The following is a 22,890-nucleotide window of genomic DNA, read 5'->3' as shown; positions in this document are numbered from 1 at the left end:
TATACAGCAGAAGTCAAAGTTTTTCCGAATGTACTTGCGTTTCTTGTCTCCCACATTCACATGTTTATGGAAGTGAAGAGAGTACTAAGACTAGTGTTAAAGTCTTTTGGTGGAGTTCCTGAATAGCTAACATCGCTTACACCACCTTTAAAGCCCCCTTCGTTCCCCTGCTGTAATGGACTGTTATGGCAGCTGAGCCACGGGCATCCTTGCAGGGCATATAAGATGATTAAGAAAATCCTCTGGAGGGAATTTGAGTCAGCGTGTTCAAAAGCCAGATTCTGCAGAAACATTTTGCCAGCGAGACAGTTGAGGAAAGTCTGAAATTGTCTGAATACCCGTTTTGTTTCAACACTGCTGACAGTTGCCATGTGAAAATAAGGCTGAGACATTCATAATTACACATTAATCAATTGACACATGCTAGACTATTAGATATTAGAGATTTTACCCAACACAAACTGTCATTTGTTTTCCAATAGTTAGTTTGCTTTTATAAGCAGAAGCAACATGCAAACTAGCGTTAAAGAGTGATGGATTGATCTGTTGGGACTGTGTGTGTGTTTCCTAAATATCTTATGAAATGTCATTTGGAAACCCCATTTAATTATGAGAAAATTACATAAATGCTAAATGTGCACAGAAAATATTGTGATTTAGTACAGTACTCCAATTCTTCCACTATACGTGCCGACAAAGTAAAACAGAAGCCAAGCTGAATTGTGGCATATTTTATTCTATTCAGGATATTCCAGAAAATACTCCTTGTGCGAGTCCACTAAGCCTTTTTATTATGAATTCCTTTGACATATAAAACTTAAAAATACACAGGATTCTATACTTCATTTTCATCTCTTTCATTGTTTTGTTTCTCATGTGGCAGCTCGGGCATGTCAGTGGAAGTTTCACATCATCGCCTGCATGTGCAGACCCCCAGGACTCCCGGACCCCTCCATCCTCTGTAGAACCTGGCTTTGAGGGCCCTTTATTCTCTGATCTGTCCCTTTGAATTCTTCTCCATGACCACAATCTTTTCAAGGGTCTCTTAAAGACCCGCCTGTGATTGGGGGAAGCGCAATCCAAACTGAAGTGCGTTTCCCGCAAGCATGCCTGACTCCAAGGCTGCCTTGCAAGTGTGGCGTCCCTTCAGCCGTGCCAGGCAGAGAAAACCCAATACAGTGAAAATGTGATCTTGCATTTCCAGGGATAATAAATAAATTGTTTCACAGTCCGGTGTGTCCAAGTGGTTTTTGTGGAACTCATTTGCCAGCGAAAGTACTTATTTTGGTTCTATCCCTAGTCAAATCTGCGGTAAGAAATGTACCCCTGCATTTCATCACATTTCAGCGACTATGTGATTTTATAACAAACTTCCCTTGAAATAAAGTGTCATTGGACATGCGTTTTGTGATTCAGTCCTTTAACTTTAAGTGGAAATTGTAAAACCAAGAGGCCTACAGGAAGTCAAAGAGAAGAAAACCCAACATCTTTTAAATATTTTTAAGGCACAGTGTTCCTTTGTTTTTAATTTGTCAAAAGCACAAAACAAAAATGTTTATTTGCATGCTTAAATTAGATTTCGAATCCCAGATTTTTAAAGTGGACCCAACTGTGGACCCCCTGTTCAATCCAGAAACTCCTATAGTTTTCAGATGTATAAACATGTTATGGTTATCTACGTCTGAAAATATTTACAATTCTTTGATATCCATAAAACACATTGCATCCTTTGTAAAATGTCCCTCTTGAAATATATATACATATGTTACATCAGTTTGTAAAGAATGTGAAGACAAACCAAACGATAAAGTCTCTTGTTAGAGCAATAATGCATGTGGCATCTGAAGTGCTCCAAGTTAATGCTTTTATTGGCAGATGTGAACAAACATTCAGCTATCACTGTCATTCTGCAGGGACTGCGTGCCCATCGAAACCAAATGAGATTATAACTCTGTCCAAGAGCGAAGAACTTCCCTCTAAAACAGAAAAACAATCTCCATGGATATTATTGGTCCCATCCTAAATTCAGCCCTGTTTGTACACATATTTCTATTGTGCATTGTGTTAACATTTACATATTCTTTGCAAATAACATTTACTATGAAGAAATAAACATCCCGTGCCCTCATTTGACCAAAGCATTCTCTCTATTCTTCAGGGTTTCCTTGCCCGGCTTATCAGGAATTTACTGAGCATATCTGGGCAGTGGGCCACCTCTCCAGAACCCTGAAACCCTTTTATTAGTCACTTCAAATCCTTTCTTTAAGCATTTGGCTGAAAGTTCACTTCCAGCGGTGCTTGAACTTAATCTCTAAATGCTGCGCCAATCACAAAGCTGGAGAAAGTTGAAGTGTAGAGTTGAATAGCCAATTAACACAGCCCTGCATGCTGATGAAGCCTGAAGGAGGAGTTTGTCTTTTACTGAACTAAAATGAAAAGCTTGTCAATCTAATGAGAACCTGCTCACAAAGCAGTTACCACTACCTACATCTGATAGTAAGGATCTATATTCCACTAGTCCTCATTATTTATTATTATATTGGAATCAAATCAAGGCCATAAAACTTTCATTGACGTTTTACAACATACCAAAAATGGAGAAAGAAAATGACAATTGATTAAAGTGCTACTAATTAATTAAAATAATCCTAATTCCTTGCATATGCAAATCTAAAAAATGGCCTCAAATGCATGTATTTAAATAAATAAATACATCATTAAAATGCCCAAAATGAAAAACTAAAATATATATAAAATTCCTTAAAGCACTTTCCAAGTCAACTTTTTTAGGGATCTCTTAGTATCAGTTTTATGTGCTGATTCTCTGAAATGCCTCATGGAGACAAAATATCATCAGAATATTTGCCCCAATAACATTCCTCCTCATCACTTTAATCTCATTTCTATCCGCTGTGGAGATTATTGATTTTTTAGGAGCGTAAAATTGTGCCTCTTTCAGTCTTTGACACAGAAGAGAGAGAGAGAGAAAGAGAGATTATTGTTCAGTCCCACAGAGATCAGGCCTGGCTGAAAAATTGTATGAACTTTGTAAAGAACCAACAACGGAGGCCTATAAGATACAATTTCAACAGACTTTCTACAAAAATAAGGATTTCTGTCATTTTTGCAGTATTTATGCAATGGTGTGAAATCCTCTGCCAGCTTGTAAAACTCCAAGAAGTAAACATTCAAAGAGCCTGCTAACCGCATTCTGTTAGCTTTTTAGATTTACTGTAACCACCGTTTGCTATGTCGTTTGTATACCGCCTCTCTGATGGACTATTCTTGGTCTGTTTCCTTTTTCTCTCCACTGCACTAAAGATAACTCATCGAAACCTGGCTAAATTGAAAATATATTTAGTTTAATCCTTTAAATTCCCAAATATATTACAAAATGTACTTTCAGGGCAAGAATACATATATATATATATATAGATATAGATATAGATATAGATATAGATATAGATATAGATAGATAGATAGATAGATAGAGTATATATATATATATGAATATTTATATAATATAAATAATTTGAATACATTTGCCATACAAAAAGAAAAGCAAAACAAAATGCGCCCTCACATGTATGTATAAATAGTGCTAACAGATCTGTCAGGAAGGCTTCTCAATTTGGGCGGCTGTAATATAGCAGTGCGGCCCCCTGCTGCTGGGTGGCTGTTATGGGTTGAATTTTGGGCCCCACGGTGTGACAGCAAATGATATAAGGAGACAGAGAGAAAGCTAGTTTCTATTCACATCCAGCGGCAAAATTAGCATATCTCAAACAGCACGTCCCAAATGCCCTGACCACCTGTAGATGAATCTTTTTTTCTGCCTTCTGATTATTTCCTAATAAAGTAGAATGTGAAAGGCCGGGGCTGATGATATGTGTGGAAAATCTGTGTGTCCTCAGAGCTAAAGAGAAATTGAATGAGCCCAGCACACTCCACACATGCATTGTGCTTGCAGGACAGCGCGTGGTCTGCCTGTAGAAGTGTCTGCGAGGGGGGTGGGCTACAGGGGTGCCGCCCACTGTGCAACAGTTGGCTGTTGCTGGGAGGGGGCGGGGCTTATGGTGGACAGGGGAAACCAGTGGGAGGTGGGTGGGCAAGCTTACTCAGGGGTTGTCAGCTCATAGGGCCCTGAGTCCACTGTCTTTTTATACACTAGGTGCACTTGAGTCAAGCTAGAAAAGAGCTCAGCTCTGAGATCTTCCACTACTGCCTGCTACCAGGAGTTTCTAATAAACTGCAGGGCAACCAGAAACAAGAAGGAGGGAAAACCCAGCACAAACCCAGTCTTTTTTTTTTCTTCTCAAACACAACAAAAAGGATTAAAATTCTTCTTTTTGATCTGCTTCCCCCCATTCCCCTTCTGAATTACAGCAGAGCTTTAGGAGGATGGCAGAGCAGAAGAGGCAGGTGTCTCTGACCCAGGCTGTGACCCTGGCGTTGGTTCTGCTCACCTCAGCTGCTTCGGCAGAGGAGTACGACTACTACAGCTGGCAATCGGACAATTTCCACAACGGCCGCTTCTATGCCAAGCAGCCACAGTGTGTGGATATCCCAGCCGACCTGCGGCTCTGCTACAACGTGGGCTACAAAAAGATGCGTCTGCCAAACCTACTGGACCACGAGACCATGCCTGAGGTCAAGCAGCAGGCGGGCAGCTGGGTGCCACTACTGGCAAAGCGATGCCACGCTGACACGCAGGTGTTCCTCTGCTCCCTTTTTGCTCCAGTATGCCTGGACAGGCCCATCTACCCCTGCAGGTCTCTGTGCGAGGCGGTGCGGGACAGCTGCGCCCCGGTCATGGAGACCTACGGCTTTCCCTGGCCAGAGATGCTACAGTGCGAGAAGTTCCCCATCGACAACGATCTGTGCATTCCCATGCAGTTCTCGCCGGCTCACGCCACTCAGACTCCAGGTAGGACCTGCAAGAACACTGTGGTTTTAGATATAAAGATGACTGTTATTGATTCATTCAGTGAATATCAAAAATGAATTTACATAGGAAATGAATGCAACACAGATGTGACAATCCTGTACCTGTAAACTAAATTTTGGCAAAAGACTAAAAATCTAATTTTACAACACAATAAATAAATAAATAAATTCACAAGAGATGCATGAATTTATTTATTTTTTTTAAACAGAACTATCTGCTTTTTACGTAAAAAAATAAAAAAATAAAGTATTGTTTCTTAAACATTTTGATAACCTATTTTCAGCGCATCAGTACTTGCTGATTTTAAAACCTCCCCTTTTTGTTTAAAAAGTACACAAATTATAATCACTAAGTCTACATAGATCTATACAATAAGGCCCATTGGTGGATTTTCTCTTGCTTTGTTTAGCCTAGAGCTCAAGAGAAAGTAAAATTAGGAAAAGCTCTTGGAAGGACAAAAACCTTTCACTATCTAAAGCAAACATCTCATGTGGAATGTGGAGAGGAGCGTTCCTGCTGCGCCCTGCCTCTCTTTGTTTAATCGTGCATTTAGGTTTCCAATTAGCCAGGCAGCCAAACCCTTTGGATCACTAATTAGTCGGAAAAGTTGTACATTACTTTGTCTGACTGAAACGAGAAGGACTATTGTAATAGAAAGAGGAAGGACAAGTGAAGAGAAATAGCCAGGAGTGTAGTTAATGCTCAGTTTGAGGAGGGTGTTAAACCATATATACAGGACAATAGATTATCAAAAGATTATTATTTCTTTTAATAAAAATATGTGGTGCCAAAAAAATAACAATAATAATAATAAAAAGAACTCAAACAAATCTTATTCTTTGTCAGTGTGTAAAATGCATTAATTTTCTCAACCATTTGTAAAGATTAATGCAAAAAGGCAACAAGTGATGCACAAGTCCCTATACAAAACATTAAGAAATATGAATGCATTACTGTATGCTGTGTTCAAAATGAATCACATTTACTGTACAATGCAGCTTTCCTTTTATTTAAATATAATATATAAATAAAAACTAACATAACACTTGGACTATTACCAAATGGTATCTCATGATATTTTTCATTCAAAAAAGTTGGGTGGAATAGAAAACTTATGTTTACTTAATCTATGTTTGGGAACATCTGGGGACATCCTGAAATGTAAAACTGAATCAAACATAAATGGAATTTTTTGTATTTATTTTTTTTATATTCAATATATATATATATATATATATATATATATATATATATATATATATATATATATATATGAAGCTAATTATGACTACAGACTAACCCAAACATCTCATCTTACCCCTATAAGAAAATGTGACATTAAAAAAAAAAAAAAAAAAAAAAATCCATTTATGTTTGATTCAGTTTTACATATAACTATATAGTATATAGTCTCCATTTACAGTAGTAAACATGCACACAAATTCTCTTTTCACTGCTAAGATTTGATGGATTACAATGTTCTCAAAGAAGGAAAAAAAGAGGCTTTTGAAAAAATGTGACTCCACAATACTGTTTTCATACTTCAGAATTAAGTAGCTTGGCTTCTGTTAGAAAAATAAGCTCCTTAAAATTGCAGCAAACTCAAGAGCAAGCAGAGTAAGAGTGGGACCTTCGAGACAATATCAATTACAGCCATAGCTGCTCTGAAATTACATGATACTGAGAGTTTGAAAACTAGCAGAACTAAGCAAAAAGTTCTCTGCATCGCAGCTGGATGGGAAAGTAGCTCACGGGCAAGCGTTTACAGCGATGTGTGTTTTGGTGAGCGTGCACATCGACGTGAAACAGGACTCTAGAGATAACATGACAGCACAAACCCTCGTTTGACACGGCAAGTCGCTCCAGCCTGCAGCCGTCAGCTCCGGCACACAGGGACATGAAGAGCTGTTTTTTCCCCTGTGGTTTGAGGTGAAGTCCTGGGACGGGGCCCGTTCACAGTCAGAGCCACAGACATGTTTGACGGGCTGTTTCTGGAGATACATTCCAGTAAATCACACTGGACAGTGCAACAAAAAGCCTCTTTAAACAATATCTTCATTCTACAAACAGAAGAAATAGCCAAAACAAGAACCATTTTTGTTGGCTCCTCTGAAAAATCCAGCATACGTCCTGTTTTGTGACATATTTACCGCTTAAAATCTGTGATTATAAAGTTCAAATGAATTTCAACCTGAATTTCAACCACTTTAACTGTTAAAACATTTTCTCTCATACCAGTTTAATATGCAGAGACAACTATGTGGTCATCATGATTTTGCCAAATAAGACATGTTCCTGGATCAACATCATTTGTTGAACCGGGAACAACATTCCTGTCAAAAACATAGTCCTAACCCTATCCCTACCCCTAAACCTAACCCTACCCATAATATCCCTAAAATCAGAGGGAAATGATAGGTGAATATAAATTGTGTAGAAGAAGCCCTTAAATCTTATTGTAAGCCTAAACTTGACATTAACTGTAAACCTATCCCTCTAATCTGATTGGTTGATTGGAATGTTGTTCCAGGTTCAACAAGGATGTTGATGGTGAAATCACCACTGCATTGGTTCAGCAGTGGGGCGGGGCTATTTATTAGCTGACCAATGGCAGATGGGGGGCGTGTCTGTGAAACCTGTTTGAAAATCATAAGTTTTGCTGCTCTAGATTTTTTAAGGTCTTCTTTTATTAAAAGAACCGAACAGAGACAATTAATTCGGCTAAACATAGAAATGTAGAAGATAAAACAAATCTACCAGCTCAGATTAGAGTGAATGTGTGTTCCATTGTTTGCAGGGTTCTGTTGAATCCAGAGGCGCTGCTGCCTCAGGGACGGCTTGGGGAGACATGTAAACCTGTCTCTGTCTCCGCTCACTGCAAATTTAAACAGACATAAATCACAGCAGTTTTTCATCCTGATTAATGTTTTATGTCCAAAGTGTTGCTGCTCATAACTTCATGGGTCCAAATGACCCATAAAATTATGACCTGTGCATAGTTTAAACAGAGCATTTCCCCCATAAACTGTGATACAGAAAGTCAGCGATGCAGAAATCACTCGGACTCAGAAATACCTGTAGGCTCTCTGAGGAAACTGTGAGGACTTAAAAAACTACATTTATATCCATGATGACAAACTGTGGGAAGGTCTTAGTGACAGATTGCATCACTTACGGTTTTCTTGTCTTACTAAATATGAGATTTTACTCAAGTACTTTAAATGAATAATAGGGTTGACCGGTGCTAATTGTCTCAATTCACGAAAAACTCTCAATCTGGGTATATTTTTAAACATTAATTTCTGCATAGGTAGACATACATAAAATAAATAAATAAAAATTAATAAAAAATAAAAATAAAAACCTATTGGACATTTTCATCATGTTATTTTTGTGACAGCATAGTTGGGCATTTTGTCACACTATATGGAGTGTGTAGTCACAACAAAACCTGACAGTCACCCATTATAGGTAAACAGCATAGTGTGGTGTGAAAAATGTAAAATGTAGTAAAAATAATCACTTTAGGTAATCATTTATGAAAAATACCTTTGTTGTGAAAACACAGTTCAGGCTTATATACAAAATATACTTTCATTAAATCATTGACTCTTGCATGAATGTGTGGTTTGAGATACAGCCTTTGTGACAACTTCCTTGTGTGGCCACTAGAATTTTTTTTTTTTTTTTTTTTTTTTGTCTAAATCAAAAAAGAACTGAGACAGACAGACAGACAATTTGACCCTACAACCAATAACTTAACTGGCTTTATTCAAGTTTTACCCAAAAAATAATATCAACCTGAGTACAGTAAGTTACATAACTTTTAAGTCATCATTATTTGGTCGGTACACTTGAATAAAAAACAACTGATGTTACCAAATGAACCACATTTTTAGGTTACCTGACAAAAAGATTTACAATGCAGAAACTGCTTTAGAACTAAAGCTCTCTTGCTTATTAAAAATATTTCTTTCAGAAGCAGTTCTGTTGAGTCCTTACACGTTTCAACGAACACAAGAGAGTATCCAGTCCCTGCAGTTTTTCGCGATTCCGCGATCGCTGAATACAACGCAAAATCAACAAAATGTCGCATTTTTTTGCGATCCTGCATAATTCCTAATTTAACCGCAAAATAATCACAAAAATGAAAAAGACCTCACAAAACATTAAATTATAATCACCCAATTGAAATATCTTTCTCTAGTTTAATTAAAGTTTCAATGCATTTTTACGTGGATATGTTGCAGGAAAAGGGGAAACTCTCTTTCCTCGATTTACTGAAGCCTATAATGTAAAACTCATTTTGCAGCTGCACAGCTAGCAGTGAGTGTCTGGCTCACTCATTGGCTGTGCTGTGGCAACTGCCCCCTTGGCGGGCTCTGACGTGTAATGGCGTGATGCTAGCTCATTGGCGCACACGTCAGAGCCCGCCAAGGGGGCGCGACCTTAGCCTATATTATTATTTTACTGTCTTAGTCCCCGAAAAACGCCATTTTAGCAGGTTTAAACGACTGAAGCGACAACTTGCCAGGTTACTATAGTGCGGCCGGCTACGCAATACTCGTTCCCTACTCTCAGGGAACTGAGGTTACGATAGTAACCGAGAAGTTCCCTTTCGAACAGTCACTTCGTATTGTGTTGCTATACGCAGTGGGGACGCCATGCAAAACGCCGCACTATAAGTAACGTTAAGTGGTTGCCTTCTGCAGCTCTGGACCCCTCAACTCAGGATTTACACACAGTTCTACAGTATAAATTACTACACCTGCTGTTAATATTTACATAGGTCAGGTAGAAAAATTGCCCATAGGTTGTTTTTTGTCAATTTGTCAATTTGATGAGAATTTGATTAGACCAAAATAAAAAAGCTTTATGCATTTTGTTTGTGATTTGTGTCATGTATGACTATTGTGCATCTGACATAATACTATTATGGTAAATGTGATGTCCTAATTATAATATCGCACATTTTTTCACAAATTTCTGGAAATCACCACCACAAAATCAGTCATTTTGATCGCAAAAATCACACAAAAAAATCTTGCACTCCTGGAGGGACTGAGTATCCAACAGGAAATTTAAGGGAATACATTACAAAAAAGTATTGCTCTGATATCACTCAATCTCTGAATTGGCGCTTCTTGCAGAAACTCGGTTTGCAGAATTACCCTCGCTCAGTCTCCTGACACATGCTTTGGCTCAGTTTCTACCAGGCATCCTGCCAGCGAGCCACCCTGCAAAACAGAATAAATCGCTCTGCTGTGCAAATAAGACATTTCAGCTTCAAGAATGCAGCTCACGACGGCCTGCGAGTACGAAACAAAAGTTTCCTCAACAGCACGCTCAGTGTGTTCAAGTCGCCGTCCACGTCACGTCTCCGTCCCGCTGAATGCTGAATGTATGGGAATTTCTACTCAGGGACCAAATGACGGTTAAAATGTACAGAGGGGTTCAACTCCCCACGACCTGTGCACTGAAGCCTGGTGAACTTTGACCCCTCCCCTCATTATCTACCACTATGTCTGTGCTTGAGGCTGGGGTGATAAACTCTGACCCTTGGTTTTTAACCTGGAAGGGGGAGTCTGGAGACGGGCCATGTAAGCTCTTGTTAACAGATGCTTTTGTTTTGTGAGCTCAAGAGAGAACCTGTGCTGAATAAATGACAAAATCATATTCGTCACCTCAGAGATCAGATATAACAAACTTCATTGTGTGGTTGATTTCAGTGGAGAACTTCAAGCTTTAGCCAATCTGGTCATGGTTTGTTCCATCAGACCCACCCCACAGAGATCAAACAGAGCTTTCTATATTTTTAGCTGTACAAATGAATGACTTTTCCAAATTTTCAAATGCCACATCCAGCATTCTTCCTCGGTTAAGCAGACTGATGATGTGATAGAAGCCCAGAAGTTTGGAACTGGACAATACTTGACACTTATACCGGAATGTCAAAAGAACCATTATCAGACATCAAAGAAGAGATGGGGTAAAATTTTCTTCAAAAATGTAAAACCTTTACAAAAATCATTATATACTCTCCTGCTCAAACGTTTGGGGTCTTTTGGGGTCTAAGATGTTTTAATAATTCTGAAAGAAGTCGTTCGTGTTCACCAAGGCTGCATTTTTTAAAACAGTAATATTGTAAAATATTATTAACTGCAAATTACTCAAGTCATCAATGTCAAATGATCCTTCAAAAATCTTTCTAATATGCTAATTTCGTGATACATTTTCAGCATTCTTTTATGACTATAAAGTTGAAAAGAATAGCATTTATTTGAAATAGATTTTTTTTTTAAATAATGTAAATTTCTTTACTGTAATTTCTGATCAATTTAATACATAGTTGCTGAATAAAAGACTTTTATAAAAAAAATAACATCCTTTAAAACACTTACAACCAAAGCAAAATTCTGATTTAAATAATGAGTCAATACAAGAGCAATCCTTCTTCCAAACCGTGTTCGTCTTATCCTGGTTCACTACGGTAAGCCTATTATAAGTGTTTATGTTTAAGACCTGTCGGGATGGTTTTCGCGGGAAACTGCGCACTTGCATCACTCAACCATGTGTGTGTCGTCATATCTGTAAATAGAGAAAAGTTGCTCCGGCTACTTTGACGCGTGTATGGTGTGGTAGTGGCAGAGGTTAGTTGTTACAACGAGCGAGAAAGGTTGACATGGAGCTGCTATAAATCTCCAATCTCCAGGGAATTACCTGTAAAAAAAAAAAAAAATGCAGAACAGATGACACTCTGCCAGCAAAAAGAGAACACGACAGAGCTCGTAATAAAACGAGAATAAACATTGGCTTGGATTTTTGTAGATGGCAAGAATTGATGGGTTTGAAATGTAAAAGTGATGCGGACATGACATTCTTATTACTTTATTTTAAAGGAAGTACCTTGTCTATTAATGGGTGTAGCTACAGCAATGTGTTCAACTACTCAGCTTGAGATCCTTTCATCAAAATCTTAACCCTAGAAATGAATGTTCGATAAATAATCAAATCATGTATTTTTAGTAATTAGAGGTATTGTTATTAAATATTGTGTATCAATCCTATCAAATCCATGCAAAAATAGCTCGTATTACTTCAAACTGAAGAAAATTACCCACACACACACAAAAAAAAAAAAAAAAAAAACTCTAATGAGACATGTATAAGACTCTAATAAGACTAATAAACCATATATGGTTCGCCTTCACTTCCGGCCTGAGACGTGTGGCCTGGCTTGTGTGTCCTGAAACATGTGGTACTGCGGAGATGCAGCTGGATACAATTAACCCTTTTCACTTTTCCGGGTTTCTCAGAAGCTGAAGTCATTATAGTTGGGTAAACTTCTATAGTGGTGAATGAGAGACTACATTAAATACATTTTTCGTGTTCCCATTTGCTCAAATAGCAAAAGAAAAACTCCACAATAGTGTTTTCACAACTTTCAAAACAGAAAAAAAAAGAGAGAGAGATTAGCTGCGTTTCAAATTGCGAATTGAAAATATGCCCATATGCCAATATGTCAATTTCCCTCCCATATATTGAAAAAAATATATAAAAAAAGTATATTAATTAAGCTCGCACAAGGTGGTTTTTCAGGCAATTTGAAAAAGGAATATTTTGCAAAACTGCACTGGAAACTTTATTTTTTATTTTTTATTTTTTATTTTCAGGTCACCTGGCATACGTAAAAGTCGATCATTCTTTAAAGATGGCGCTGTATGTTTGGACAGAAGACGAGACAGCTCTTAATTAAACTCATAAAAGAAAAGAATAACGGGAATACTGGATTCTAAACAACAAAGAAATACCACAATTTATCAAGACCTCGAAGCAGATAGGAGGGAGAAACACCTCATAGTACGTGACTGCTCCCAAGTATAAGGGGCTTTCCTAGCCATTAATCTTTGGATAACACGCTTCCGTCTCCTTCGATTAAAAATAATAGCTAGTGCGGCAACCCGGTCACGCATTGTGTTTATCATGCAATTTATACGGCAAAATTAGTTTTTACGTGCAATAGAGACGTAACATTTTCATGAGAACGCTCGCGGGTGAAAACGTAAAAATATTTGATCAGATGTGCCTTTCGTTTAGACGGCGACGCCGTTTTTGGGGCTTAAAAACGCAAAAAAGTGAAACCACCCTCCAGAGTGGAAATCTTAAAAACGCTCCACCGTCGCGTTTCCGTCTAAACGGTAAAAACGCAAAAGTCTGCTAGACAGTGAAGGCACCGATCAGTGCTTCACATTGCCACCTAGCCGCCTGGAGTGCATACTACATTGAATTTCACACACTTTTGCGTCACCATATGCACGCAGATTTCCCCCCATAACGCTCGTCTAAACGCAGAATAAAAAGTTATCACTTTTGCGTTTTCTCTTCAGATCGTTTCCGTGTAAACGTAGCCTGAGTGCGGTGAATGTGATATAGGTAAACCTACCCAACATCCGCTGGCATGATTTTCGGAATGACTTATCGCGAGAGGAAAAAAACATGTTTTAGTCGGATAACATCGGTTTTTACAAATTTTACGTATTTAAAACAAATGTTACCTAATTTGTAATTTAATGCAAAGGCATTATAATAGTTACAAATGTACATACATAAAAAAAAAAAACTTTGCCGGATTTATAATTCTGATGACCTTAAAATGTGTCAGCAACTCATTTGCATTTAAAGATACATGCACGAAAACAGCATATATTTGCCTTACCATTTTCTACATGCTATAATGATCTGTGGGCTATTTTGAGCTAAAACTTTACAGACACATTCTGGGGACACCTGAGATTTATATTACATCTTATAAAAATGGAAAAAAAAAATCCCCTTTAACTAAGTTTAAAACTACATTAATTTTCCCATATGAGCATGTGTACAGTATGTGTGTTATACAGTAATTTAAGCCTACTAACAGAAACCCAGTACCCCAGTAGGTGGCATGATAAACATCTGTATATCTACAGTTAAAAAATAAGAAAAGCAAATAACTATCAGCTCCAAGAAGGTCATGTAAAGCTGTTTGCATGTTCCAGTGAATATTTTCACTGTCAAACTGCTGAGAAGAATGTTTTCACAGTGTCCTATTAAAAGCTCACCCCTGCATTTGTCTTCGTACGTTTGCAACGAGTGTAAAATATTCTGGTTGACATTCAAATCCTGTTGTGGAGAGGTCAAAAATATTTTCCCCTTAGACTACAGTCCAGGTATATGCAGGACACACTGTACACACACTACCTGAAGGGATGTGATTTCACAGTGATGAACCACTGAAAGTTTTAATCTTGTTTCCCTTTCCTCTGTGAGGAAATAAAACCAGCAGCTGCCAAACCTCTCCCTCTCATGGCTTCAAACACTGTGGATTAAGGTCCATTAGCACTGGCTTGCTGCCCCTACATGAGTCCAGCATTGCAGTGAAACAGAGTTATACTCGCTGCTCTAAACCAAACACCATATTAGAGCTGTTGGCAAAAACAATCACATGAGAGTTTCATTTTGTCAAACCAATAATTGTGAAACATTCGCAGCCTTTATTTGTTCGTTTGAGTCTCCTGTGATTGACTGACTGCACTGAATCTTTCACTGAACTTACTGTATCATTGCTACTGACCTCAGATAACAGTTTATCTCATCAATGAACACCAATAAAATCTCAGCCAATATGACACAGCAGCACTGACTCAACCAATGACCAAATTTGGGGGCGGGGCTATCTGTTAGTTAGACCAATGGCTGACAAAAATACATGGAGTCAGGTTCATTTAATCATAATACAGGTACATTATATTTCTGACTAGAATAAAACCCCCTAAAAATGTATTAGTCTGCTTTAAATACCAAAAATGGTGTACTTATTGTTAATGGCTACATTTTATGTTTAATGGTTCTTTATGAGACACTAATTTTTAACCATCTTTCCTTCCTTTACCCTGTAGTTTCAAAAGTGTGTCCACCCTGTGACAACGAATTGAAAGCAGACACCATAATGGAGCACTACTGCGCCAGTGATTTTGGTAAGATATTAACTTTTATTAAGACATCAAATTTGACAACTTAAATAACTCTAGAGTTGTGATCTCTTCATAATGGTCAAAAATTGTAATGAAAAAAATGATGAGAAAGCCTGCGGTTTGCTTGTATGGGAAAGCGGCCACTGTAATATTTAGGGTGAACATAAATGTGACATCATGAGAAAAAGCAGATACAATACGAGGTTGCTCTGCTATGCATCGCATTAAATATACTGTGCAAATATGTATATAGCAACTCAATGCATTTACATATTGATGTGTTTGTGTGTGTAGATATGGGCATATATATATATAGCATGTTTTGTGTTTTTATGTTTTTACTGGGTGATGCCCAGATCTAGTTAGACTAAGGTTGTACAAAACCAGCCTCAGGTAACTCAGTATCGATACTAAATACCGTAGACATGAAATAAACTGGCTCAGGAAACTTATTAAATGAAACTAAGGATGTACATTTTTCAATAATTCAATGTTAATATTTGTCATTAATTTCATAATTTATTAGTTCCCAACAGGCAGCAGTATATCCACAACAATACAACATTTCATGCTTCCATCATACAAAGAGTTGACTTTACTTGTGTGCTTTAACATCCCATCGTGCTTTATCATAAAATTACAGAAGGAAAGATAAAATGCAAATTTGACAAATGTATTACAACATATTTTCAAATGAGAGAAGTTGAATGCAGTTGGAAAGATATCAAATTCCAAATAAATTAGCAAAACACCACAAACATGCAGCAAAGTGACCTGTTTTCAATGCATGGGTCACATACATGAGTTCATATGGAACTGAAATCCAGATTTAAATGGTGCTGGAGGATTCCTGTTCTAATAGTTTGAGATTTTTAATGGTTCGTATGAAAGTGATGTATTCTGAGGTCCATTGATCTGTCAAATGTGAATCTCTAGAATGAGTCTCTGGCATTGAATAAAAGAGTTTCAAGGTTAAAAGTCATTTGAAAAGCCTTCCCTATAGAGGACTGAGGATTATAGCACAGTAGAGTCACACATACGCCTGACTTATCTTTGGCTATGAGGCCTGTTTCTCTTGGATTTGCATGTATTTTCCTTGATAACTTTGACAGATGACACTAGAAAATATTGTTAGTAGTAGCCTGAGTGTATGTTCTAGATTTTACACATTAAAGTCAGAATATGAAGTGCAGACATCACAAAGAGAGTTATAATGTGTGTTTTTTTTTCTAGTTCTCCACATACTGAAAGCATAATGCATGACAGGATATTACCGCTTGATTCATTTCTTCCCCTGATCTCCATTTTACTGGTACCTGATCACATGACTTGTTGTTTGTTAACTAGTGCTGTACAGTTTATTGTGATAGTAAGTTTAATAGTGCGCTCTGTTAATCTTAGTTGGATGTTACGGCCAGTTTCCACAATCTAACAGTAATCAGTGTATTCAACACATACTGGACAGCAGCACACATATCAAATGATTTAAGGTTTGTGCATGTGCATGTGCAGACCGCTGCCGAGAAACCTCTCCATTAGAGTCTATTCACTGGCTCTGAATACAGTTAATTTTAATATTTTATGTAGCGCTAAGGAAATCCATTGTTTTTAAGTTTGGTTTGGGGATTTTAAATGGCTTAGTTTTGTTTATATCTGATTTGTCATTCTCCTTTTTTAAGAACCTTTTGGGAACACAATCATATGAACCTCTTCTGGGAGGGAATTAAAGCAAATACGTTTTATGACAGACATTGGCTCAGGCATTTCAGAACGATCAAACCAACATTTAAGCTGCTGTGCGATGAAACTGATCCGCTGCAAAGTCATGTGAGTTTTTTGTTGCGCATTGAGGGATTTATTCGGTAAATGTGTTGCCATCATAGTTTATGCGCATGTCTTCTTATCGGATTGAAAAAAATGTATTTGCCTCAATGGAGCGGACTGATCAATGGATTGCATTTTTTTATGCAACATCCCATTTATGCTCATAAAAATAGGTGGATGGAAATATTGAATGATTTTTATTTCTTCTCTGGAAAACAAAAAATATATATTTAAAATAAAATGTGTGTGTCCATTGTGGTCCAAATCCAATGTTTGTTTTTTGGACCCCAACATTCTCCGAACATCATAATCTGGGTTCTGAAAAAGAAAGAAAGTCATACAGGTCAGGTTAAGAACAAAATTTTAAGAGAATTTTACATCTGGGGGTGAACTGTCTCTTGAAGGCCAGTTCAAAGTAATTTGTTGGCCAGTTCAGGCAATCATCATTGGAAGAAAAAAAAAAAAGACCAAATACACAATACACCATTTTATTAGCAGCCTATTATTATTATTTTTCTTTCCAATTTTCAGCATGTTGGCAAAACTATTTTCATTTTACAGGATTAAAGACAAAGACAAAAAAAAAAAAGAAGAAAAAGAAAATTGACCTCATGGGTTGAGACTCACTTTTTTCCTCCTTCTAATTGTGATTTTGAGCAGCCTGAATGATCTTTAATTACCATTATATAAGAAAGGCAGATTAGAGTAAAGTTCAGCAATAGAGACTCTTTTCTTTTAAGATTCATCGTAGCTCTGCAGTTTGAAGTTTTGAGTTGAACATAATCCAACAATAATCACAGCATTACCATGGATTGGCTAATTATATAAACAGTGTATTCCAGAATTACTTCAGTGTGTATGTTGGTTTGCCATATTAATAGTTTTCACTGGCTATAGGCTAAAAAGTTGAGGCAGTTCAATTATAAAATAGAATAGAAATTATTGTAAAATCACAATGTTCATTGTTGTTTTTGATGAGAGAATATTTTCAACACAACATGCTCAATTGATAAAAACTCCCAAAGCCTTATGGACATATAAGTTTGGGTTTCAGAATTACTGAAAGAAGGCTGCAAATACTCGGGGCGACACTTTTCCTCATTGCCTTACTTCATCTGCTGTCAGACCTACTGCCAGCAATTTAAAGTAGCTCTTGTGGTTTTGGCTTGTCACCACGATATTGCCCAGGCGTGCTCACTCCTCACAAGCATTATGGGCCATGAGCGATCACCTGAATCAGAGAGAAAAACCCCATGTGTTGCTGATCTAGTTAGGTATGTTAGCTGTATGGTTTTGTAGTTTTGCAAAATATCTTAAGTCTATCTGATATGTAAAGAGAGACAATGTCATTCGAAAGCTGATTTCCCCAAAAAGCGTAAATAAACACTGTGGCTCTGAGAGCCTTCAAAATTGTGTCGTGACACAGTAACACTATATTTAAGCAACAAGACTTCGCATGGACTTAAACGAGGTACCCACACCATAATTTAGAAATTATTTGTGATGCGATCTGGGAAAACCTGCCAGATGTCACGCTGGTACATTTTCAGGTCAATTCAGCTCAAATTTTTATTTTTTTTTGTCAAAATTGGGTTTTCATTAAATTAATATTCTATAACATCTTGTCTATCATCTCTGAATATATCTTGGCAAATTTCACTAGTTTAGTGCAGAAAAATAGTGATTTATTGTGGCAAGTTTAAAAGACTGTTTAAAAAAACGTAAAAAAATTAATAAAACGCCCACAGCTCTCCTTCTTTTAACACTACAAAGACAGTTCACCTATCTAAATAAACCACATAACCTCTAGAATAAAGGTATATCAATGCGCATTTCCTGCCAGTCCTGTGTAAACTACAATGGCACGCATTTTTTTTAAATGTGTTGCCATCATAGTTTATGCGCATGTCTTCTTATCGTATTATGCGCATGTCTTCTTATCTCAATCGTCCAATTTCAAAACGGTTTTCACATGATGAATTTTGAGTTAGTAAGCTTTCGAATGATACTTAATCTATGATTACTCAAATATGTGATATGAAAAAAAGACAATAAAAAAAGAGCGCCAATCGTCCCACTAGCAGGAAGTGACAGTTAATTAAACCTGTTTTTCTCAAAATTCCGTTCCTGAAAATCATAGCGATCAGCCGACATCAGATAACCATAACTTTTGTTACCCACAAACGATGAAAGAAATAAAAACAGATTTGGAAAGGGCTTGAAACCAGCTTTAATATGGTATCAAATACATAGATAAAACATGTAATAGGTAAAATTTCACCATGTGATGGGTTTTCCCAGATCGCATCACATTTATAGACTTGGCACTTCTGACTTGGACCATTGAGCAACCACCAAGCAATGCCCTATCAACTATCCTAAACACACAAGTCTGCAACCATATTGCATTGGCCTAGCTACCACATTCATTAAATTAAAACCTTCTTATAATTGTGGCATACTCACATTTTCTTCCGATCTTTCCCTCCCTCATTCTCTCAGATTGAGTAGGCCTATTCATTTTTCAGTGACTGTGGGATTACACATTAATCATACACACTCTTTTTAATTCGATTTTTCTGATATTTGATTCTTCCATAAGAAATCTTATAGGATCTCAATTAATATTTATGCCAACACCAAATATCCCCAAGGAAGTGAACTGAAACGGTTATCAGTGAAACCATTTAAACATACATTCCTGCCCTTCCAGAGATGCATAAATGTTTATGATAGTAGACAAGGAGCCTAGCTCACACTGAAGATGCAGGACAAATGTTGTCATTGATGAATGTGCTCTCAGCACGTTTGGATAAGTTCTGTTTCATAGCATCCTTTACAGATTTTACTCGCTACTTTCATGTTTTCAAATGTAATTTAGAAACAAGAGAACCTGGGAATGTGGAGCAATATTGAAGCAGGCTTGCTTCCTTATGGTTTCAAAAAAAAAACAAAAAAACAGACCTGATCCAAACATAAATTGAAGCTGAAATTTCTGTACAAGAGCAGTGCAGATTCAGGAAGAAAATTGTGTCAGTGGTGAAATTTAGTCATGCACAACCAGAAAAACACAATTATGTAATGGCTATTATATATATATATATATACAGTATATATATATATATATATATATATTAAATTATCGTGGAAAAACGTGATAATTTAAATTGAGAAAACTTAATTTCTTTGGGTGTTAAGCATGCATAATGTTTATATATGAGAGAAATTATGAATAATTTAATTAATTTGAGTATCCTGTTTATCTAATAATTTGATTACTCTTTTAATCAGTTGACAGCCTTAATACAATAAGTAACAAAAAAAAAGACATGACATTTTTAAAGAATTTAACAATTTATATAAATATAAAATTATATATATAAAAATATAAAAACCCACAAGAAAAAAGACAACCATAAAAGAGTGGCAAAGAGTATGCGGAGGTCAAATTGACCCTGCATTCTGTTATTTTAAAATATATATATTTTATCAATAAAAAAATGTATTTATTTGATATTCCATGAATTCTTAAAAAAAAAAATATATAAATTTCATATTTTGTGGTCATAGGATGAAAATAATAATAATAATAATAATACATTTAAGAAAAACATGAATTATGAGTCATTTTGACCCCTTTTATGCTTTCGTGTAGTTTTTTGGTTCATGCATTCATCTGAAATGAGGTCTCAGGATAAACTTGTTGAAACTTGTTGAAATTCTCCACAAAAACAAAACAAAAAACAATTCTTAAAAATAGATTTAATATGAAAATTTCAAAAAACGTTCAAAAGAGGATGGTTTAGTGGCTTATGTGGACAGGCTACCGAAGGTGAGTTCACTTTTCACATCTGTCTTTAAAACTTTCCGTTCCACTCTCCGTCCTCTCCCGGGTGAGAGCAATTAGTGCCGTCCATGTTTAAATGATGCTCCTCCGGGGAGGTGTAAACTATTCCAGTGCTCTGGATAGCCTTGGTTCTTCCTGTGTGCTCGTTGTGAAAGGTCTTGTTGCTTGAGACAGCAAAAATATATGGGAGAACCGGAGTGTGACCAAGGGTCCCATGAGAAGATTTCCCATTTTTTCCAATGGATAAAGTTAAATGACAACACGTAGTACCCAGACCTTTTTTCCAAAGGGTCTTTCTGGTATTTCCTTGGTGTTTTTAAAGAGATAGTTCGCTCGTAAATGAAAATTCTGTCATTATTTACTAACCCTCATGTCTTTCCAAACCCGTATACTGTTAGTTGTTCTGCAATTTAATTAAATTTTTTAACTTAAAATGATCTGACACTAATAAATATGAATTACATTTTGGGTGAACATTTCGTGTTTCGCAAACCTCTGGGAGTTCACGAAGGTATTGCAGGGGGTTTGTGAGTTGATGAAAAGCTAATAATTAATAAAAAATTATAAAAACATATATATAAAAAAAAATAAACAAGTGGATGTGTTGAGTTATATGAACTATTGAAACGTGAACTAAAAATCTCAAGGGGTATTTCAAGTAAGTATTTTACGTCAAATTGTGGCTGAACAAATTTATTTTGGGAATTCCTGCTCTAAGTTTCTTTCTTTCTATATTTTATCTACAGCAATCAAGATGAAGATTAAAGAGGTGAAAAAGGAAAAAGGTGACCGCAAGCTTATTGCAGCACAGAAGAAGAAGAAGGTTCTGAAGATGGGAATACTGAGGAAGAAAGACCTAAAGAAGCTCACACTATACATCAAGAATGGAGCAAACTGTCCCTGCTCACAACTGGACAATCTCGGGAGCAACTTCCTCATCATGGGCCGCAAAGTGGACCAACAGTTACTGCTCATGTCCATCCACAAGTGGGACAAAAAGAGCAAGGAACTCAAGTTTGCCATTAAATACATGAAATCTCATCAGTGTCCCACCTATCACACTGTCTTCCAGTGATCAATGACTCTTCTGTCTGCGTCTTCCAATAACTCTTTCAAAGACCGTATCCATGCCTAATTCCAACCGTTAGTACAGATGTATTTTATTACTCAAGAAATGGCTTTTGGAAACTGCTTAGGACTTAATTCATCATCAAGTACAGCTACATTTTGTTGGCGACTGTATCTACATAAAATGTATTGTTTATGAAGCAATCAGCACACTTACGACGCTCATGCATATTTTAGTGAAATTTTCCTGGTTCCCTCATTCAGAGCAGAAGCTATGAGACTTTTCGGAAAGACACTGACAACCCTTTCAATCAATGTGAGAAAAAGAGAATTGTGAACAAGAGCTTTAAAAAGTGCACTCATATTTGATTTCAACGGCGAGATTCCACAAGCAAACGAAACAGAACAAGCATAGTGCCAACTGGTTTTTATTTGTATCTTTCATTTTGTAGATAAGGAATAAAAAGGTTTTATTATGTACTACGAAGATACAATCGTGATCATTAGCACCAGAATGTGACACGACTCCAGTTAGGGCTTGAAACTTGGGAGGTAAGAAAACTGATGGATTGAAAAGTGTTGGTCAGGATGGCGGCCCAGATACGTCAACCGCAGCCTGGACCATTTCTCTGCTCTAAGAGCGCACATCATTTCAGCTAAGCTTATGACAGACTCTGGAATCGTTCAGTAATTTTGGTTGGTGAGGTGTTTTTCATGCTTTCTATACAGTATGCAACATTATTTTTTACTAAAAGTATTATATATTGCTACAAATATGCAGACATAGTATGGAAAGAGCCTTCCGACTTTACATCTCACTGTAATAAAAGTTAAAATCTAACTGTGCTAGTTCTGTATAATCTGTCATGATAATGTAATATTGTTGATCACATCACAAGAATTTCATCAGTGTGTTATTTATCTTCAGGAATTAACAATAGTTCAGCCAAAAAAAACGTTCTTCTCATTTTAAACCTCTATGAATTTCTTTCTTCTGTGGAACGCAATAGGATTTTTTTTTTTTTTCAGAAAACATATTACATTTTGGTTCTGTCCTGTGGCGGCTCGTCAGGGGAGGCACAGCCTATCCAAAATGTTTAGGTAAAAATGGGAGAAGGACGGTTTAGTGTTAATAATATCCGCAGTCTCATAATTTGTATTTCTTGTTTGTAATTTCACTACTTTAACTC

At 36.8% G+C, this 22,890-nt stretch overlaps 1 protein-coding gene across 1 annotated transcript; it reads left to right on the top strand.

Annotated features, from left to right (window-relative positions):
- Positions 1-4,032: 4,032 nt before the first annotated feature.
- On the top strand, positions 4,033-22,180 carry sfrp5 (secreted frizzled-related protein 5). Its single transcript, XM_084391558.1, has 3 exons — positions 4,033-4,927; positions 14,887-14,964; positions 21,379-22,180. The coding sequence occupies exons 1-3, from the start codon at positions 4,402-4,404 to the stop codon at positions 21,705-21,707; spliced, it is 933 nt and encodes a 310-aa protein (XP_084247684.1). The 5' UTR covers positions 4,033-4,401; the 3' UTR covers positions 21,708-22,180.
- Positions 22,181-22,890: the final 710 nt, after the last annotated feature.

The sequence above is a fragment of the Rutilus rutilus genome (assembly GCF_951802725.1).
Source record: "Rutilus rutilus genome assembly, chromosome: 20".
Taxonomy (NCBI): Eukaryota; Metazoa; Chordata; class Actinopteri; order Cypriniformes; family Leuciscidae; genus Rutilus; species Rutilus rutilus.
The sequence above is the reverse complement of the archived record's forward strand: the minus strand, read 5'-3'. Positions and strand labels throughout refer to the sequence as shown.